Here is a 5,440-nt window from a genome sequence, read left to right on the forward strand (position 1 = left end):
ACTTGGAGGGGACTCTCCCCACTAATATGGGTAAGCTTTTGTAATGCTTCAACTTCATATATCACCATCTGCCACTCAAAGGAGTGCATTTTGGCGCTTAAAACTAGGTTTTTCCCTATAAGTGCAGATTACTACAGGAGCAAACACCCAACTCACTAAGAAAACAAACTTAAACTATTAGCCGGGGAAAAAACAAAAAGAAGTGAAGAAGAAAAGCGGCTCACATCCCAGCTTCTCCTCCGCTTCTGCATGCGTCAGCAGATTTTCCGTTTCCAGCCAATGCAGAAATGCAAGCGATGAAACTACCGATTGCGCTTCACCTCTCCAATCTCCATGGTACCTGTTATTGTTACACACATTAAGTATATTTCATTCAAGCAAGAATCAAGTCGGAGTTCAAGTTCTCTACATTGAAATGGAGAAGCAACAAACAAAAAACAAGAACCAAGTCACCAACCTATAGTATTGCCCTGCCCGTTCGCTAATAATCTCCGAAAGCTGCTTAAAAAGCGATCGAATGGTTGATATCTGAACCTTTGCCTTCTCCAATACCTCTGAATCCCACATCACAAATTCCATCAACAGGCAAAATTCAAGAGACCGAACAACAATTTCATAACTGGAACTAAAATGAAGCACGAACGACAATGAAACCGAAATCTCGAAAGAAATAGAAAACGCTTGCCAGGTGAAATTAGGGCATGGTGAACGAGGAGGAGGTTCGATTGCATAACCCTAACCGCCGATTCGATCTCCGACACTACCGAACGGATTCGCTCGTGGACACTTCCGGAATCGTCGAGGAGAGCCCTGAACTCCTCGAATTGCTTCTCCATGGAGGCGCTGCCACCGTCATCCATTTGCGCTGGTGCAGAAGGCTTGGCTCCTGGTGGCTCCGGAGGGTTTTGCGGCGGAGACGCCAGACGGGATTCTCCGGCGAGGGAAGGAGGGAGGGATCGGAAGACCAGAGCAAGGAGAGCAGCGGGAGATCGCACAGAGCAGTGCCGTCCGAAGGAGCACTCTCAGTTTTTAAGGGGGGAAGCCGGTGCGAGTATACGTGGCGGTGAACCTCGGTGCTGCTCACCGGCGGGAATGAATGTTTGATTATTGTGGGAAAAAAAAGCTTGGAAAATGGTTTCCTCACCCGTAGTTAAGTTTGAAAAATAAGCCTAACTGCATTCACTGCCACCTCCAAATTTTAATGCTGTCTTCCCAAAATGCCACCTCAATTTTCTCAACTTTTTTGTTCGCATAATGTCGAACCTTTCTTAATTTCATCAGCATTTCTGAACTTTTTGTCACAGACGTCGTCAACGTTCTCGAAAATGTTACGATTTTTTTGAAAACTTTATAGAATGCCTTAAAAAATATGATGCCTTCACGGTACCTCCTGTTTTAAAAATGCCTCAAATTTATCAGTTTTTTCTATTACTTATATATTTATTTATATTTAATATTTACCAATATTTAAAAAATCAGTTTTTTCAAATCATTGCGAGATTTTGACCTATTTTCCCAGCAAAATTCTATACAAATTGGATTTCCTCAAAATAGTTGAGATTAGGGCTTTCCCGAACAAAATTCTGTACACCCTTAATTGGTAACATTCTTTTTCGATGCTCCCGTTTGTTGAATTGATGGAAGTTGCTATCAACCTCGGGCTTGGCTTGTTTGGAAGGAGCTGCACGTCACCATGCATTGGGACGTTGCACGTTCAAAACCCAATGGTATGTTGTGTAACTGGCGGGATCTGCGTTACCCCAGCTTGCCTTTCAAAAATATTGATGGAAGTTGTTGCAGTGAACTTTTTTGTTTTTTTTATGTATGATGAGGAACCCTTGCCAAAAGAATGTTACCCTGAGTAGGGTCGACAACCACCCTGCTTTACGTGTCCCAAACATGTAAAAGCTGTAGATACACCCATGCTGCAGTGGGGTTTGACGTTGTTGCAATGTCAACTCTTGGTTCAAGCAATTTGTACTTGGGATGAAAAAAAATAAATTCATTTATAAAATCAACAAGATATTTAAAATTCATGTCACATAAAATAGAATTGATTTGAATGATAAAAAAATTGCCAACCAATTGATTAAACTAGAATAAAAATTAAAAAAAAAATTGTTCGTCAATAGTTGGTAAAACTAACTAGTGATTACAAATGCTAATTAAATCTAACTCCAGTAGAGAGAGCATGAATCAACCTAACCTCAGCAAGTTAGGTCACTCGCAAGGACCCTTAAAAGATCATAGTTTCAGTTTTTTTTACTTGATTTGAACCAGCAGTTTCTTTATGGTTGCTTATTTACCAAAAAAACATTCTTTGAATTAAATTGATGCAATAAAAAAACTTTTGAATGTAAAGTATTGAAGTTTTAGTGTCATATTAGGTGTTGAACATATATACATATAGATAATTGTGTACAATATGTACAATCTGGTATGAAAATCATAGGTGCCAGTTGCATCCACTCAATTTGAGTTCATAGTGTAACAGCCTAATATTTTAAAACACGAGGTATCATCCGAATTTAGTACTAAAAAGTCAACTCTAAAGCCAAATTCGAGAAAAGACGTTTAACTGATAAAATATTTTATTTTGAAAACACAAATAATTTAAAATTTACAACGAAAACATAATTTTGAAAATAGTTAAACATTTTGGGCGAGTTACAAGTATTTAAAACAACATTAACAAACCACAAACTAATTTAAATCATTCATTTCATAATTAAGTAACTCCTATCAATGGATCATGTTAATATTCAATTAAATAAACAATTATTATAGTAAAATATAATCTATAAAATCTAAATAAAATAAACAAATGGTTCACATAGCACCCCTACAACATCTTGGAATCGCTCCTCAACTTACTCATTATTTATGCATTATAAAAGTAGGGTGTCTCACTCCCAACTGAGTTTGAGTAGGACACACACTAATGTTGCATGCATACAAGATACTAAGCATATATAAGCATGTATTCATAACAACACACAATACATTATAGTAGATATTCAACTAAATCTCAACAATATTTAATTTCAGAAAGCATATTATCATAACATATCATCATTAAACATCATATCAATATAGACATGCTTTCAACGAAATAATAAATAAACAAAATTGCATAATATAAAGTGATTATAATCAAGTAATTAATTATTTTTCTTGCTTAATCCTGTAAGCATGACCATGCAAAATTCTTCATTCATTCAAGCACTTATTATGTTATGTGTTTTATTATAACCTGAATAAACAAATGAACGGATTTAAAAAAAGAATGGTTAGCAACCGAGAGAAAATCTCATAGTGGCAGTAATAATAAGATTGATTCCACAAAGAAAGGCTCTAAAGATCAATCTAACTACCACCTAAGGCAAACTGGTAATTTGGCTCTCCTAACTTGTATGACTAGTGACCAAGTGAGGCTTTTTGCCCATTAAACAACAATAATGTCACAAGAGTTTATACCATTTACACTCTCTAAGGTAGACTTGGGATGCTAAATCACGCAATTCTAGTATCCTTTTCACGTACTAGAAATTATTCAGTATGGGGTTATCTTTATTAAGGTTATAGGTCGATGATGTATTATCACAAATTGGTGCACACTAAACACCTCATAGGTTCTCACAAGCCCTTCGCTCACATCTAAATGATCTCATGTGTTTGCATGTCATGCATACGCCTTACAACACAAAAATATAATTTGACCCCATCCCCTCCATAGTGCACAAACAAGATACATCCACATGAGCATATGCAACACATCAATTTGAGCTTTCAAGAGTCGATCAGTTTCTTGAACCATGAACTCACGCAAAAGTAATCATTCATGCATCATATAATTCATGTATCATAGCATGTAAGGACAACAATTAATCATCATGATACATGCACATAAACCATATCATAACATAAGTTGCATATCATACTCATGTAATAAAGAGATCAAGTATTCATATAATTGTGCAAATATCATTCAACATATACATAGTCGTAATATAACATATCATAAACATCATTTAAAACACACACACACTGATCTTTAACTATTAGTGTGTCCATCTGGTTTAGTTTTGGAATTAGGACTTGTCCAACTGGTCCTTTTTGAGACCCGAACACATGTACAACAAGAGTTCCAATTTGAAACTACAAGGACTAAATTTTACCAATCAATATAAATTTTGTTTTAATCAGATTACATTGACGAAAAATATAATAATAGATGCATGAATGTCTTAACTAAACAAAGTCATAAATTTTGCCTCAATCAGAATCCGAAGCAATGAGAAATAAATACTTTACCAAAGTTGGTTTTCTGTTCACCGAACTGACCTGTTCGGTTCAGTCTCTCTAAAGAAGCATCAATTTAATAACTTTACAGAATGAGAATTTTTTTATAAAAATTACTGTAGATAGATAAATATGTCTGAAACAATCTTTCATAGAGATCAAGTCCAAACTCTATTCCAGTTGTGAATTAAAATTCACATACCGCAACCTATTTAGGTTTTTGGACTGGCTATGCTCTAGAAAATTTCAAGTTTCGGAGCCAAATTTAGTGATTTTTAACTCACAGACCATAATGAAACTGCAATCAAAATTTTATTGGAAGTTCATCATCAGGTAATATAACATACATAATATTTTCAGCCATAACTATGGTACAAATTAAGAGAAATAAAATCAACAAGACAGTGTAGTCAAATACAGATTTTTTGTCGAGAAAAAAAAATTTAATTTGGCTTTTGGAAACCGTATTTTTTCATCCAAACATCGAACAAAGCTAAAAATGCTCCCATAAATCTTAATCAATACAATCTACACAAATTGATTTATAGAAATATTTTAATCATGCATAAAATCTTGCATCTAACATGAATATGGTTCAGATCATACATAACATGAAACATAACAACAATAAACCCTTAAACCCCATTTTTCTTAAAAAGAAATCTTGAATTCTTTTTCTCTGTTTTTTGAATTTTATTTTGATGTGGGGTTTCTACATGGTCATATCAAATATACATCCATCATGGTTTATAAGTATTGAACACGATTTTTACGAAGAACGAACATGATTTATGTTTTTTTCAAAAAATATTTTTGGTAAAAATCTAATCAAAGACTCGTAGCCCTTCGAAATTATGAGATATCAGTCCAAACATGTGTTTAAGACTTATATCATCTAAAAAATTTAATTGGCATGCATATGCACCCTTGGTGCTATACATGCACACAAGTCAATGAAATCCTACCTGAAAAATGCGTAGAACACCTAAATCAGTAGGCATAAAATGACTTTAACTCCACCACCTTAGTATGAAATCTCTAATGTCTACCACTCCAACCAAATAAGGTTATTTCTATGGAGCATGAACAGGGAGGAAGAAGAAGAAGAAGATAGATAAAACTAAGAAATTATGAGAGG

The 5,440-nt window shown here is 34.7% G+C and overlaps 1 protein-coding gene across 1 annotated transcript; it reads right to left on the reverse strand.

Moving 5' to 3' along the window:
• Positions 1 to 177: 177 nt before the first annotated feature.
• Positions 178 to 1,025, reverse strand: LOC149822371 (uncharacterized). Its single transcript, XM_089980274.1, has 3 exons — positions 686 to 1,025; positions 458 to 554; positions 178 to 340 (listed from the first exon to the last, which is right to left on the reverse strand). Exons 1-3 carry the CDS (start codon positions 858 to 860, stop codon positions 178 to 180), a joined length of 435 nt encoding a protein of 144 aa, XP_089836400.1. The 5' UTR covers positions 861 to 1,025.
• Positions 1,026 to 5,440: the final 4,415 nt, after the last annotated feature.

The sequence above is a fragment of the Nuphar pumila genome, chromosome 11, assembly GCF_984573655.1.
Source record: "Nuphar pumila chromosome 11, dmNupPumi1.hap1.1, whole genome shotgun sequence".
Classification (NCBI taxonomy): domain Eukaryota; kingdom Viridiplantae; phylum Streptophyta; class Magnoliopsida; order Nymphaeales; family Nymphaeaceae; genus Nuphar; species Nuphar pumila.

Excerpts from the sequence above, each read along its gene's own strand:
- LOC149822371 (XM_089980274.1), bottom strand. The coding sequence starts at position 860 with ATGGATGACGGTGGCAGCGCCTCCATGGAGAAGCAATTCGAGGAGTTC. Across the intron at positions 555-685 it reads CCATGCCCTAATTTCACCTG|AGGTATTGGAGAAGGCAAAG; the intron begins GCAAGCGTTTTC and ends TGTGGGATTCAG. Across the intron at positions 341-457 it reads CGGGCAGGGCAATACTATAG|GTACCATGGAGATTGGAGAG; the intron begins GTTGGTGACTTG and ends TAACAATAACAG.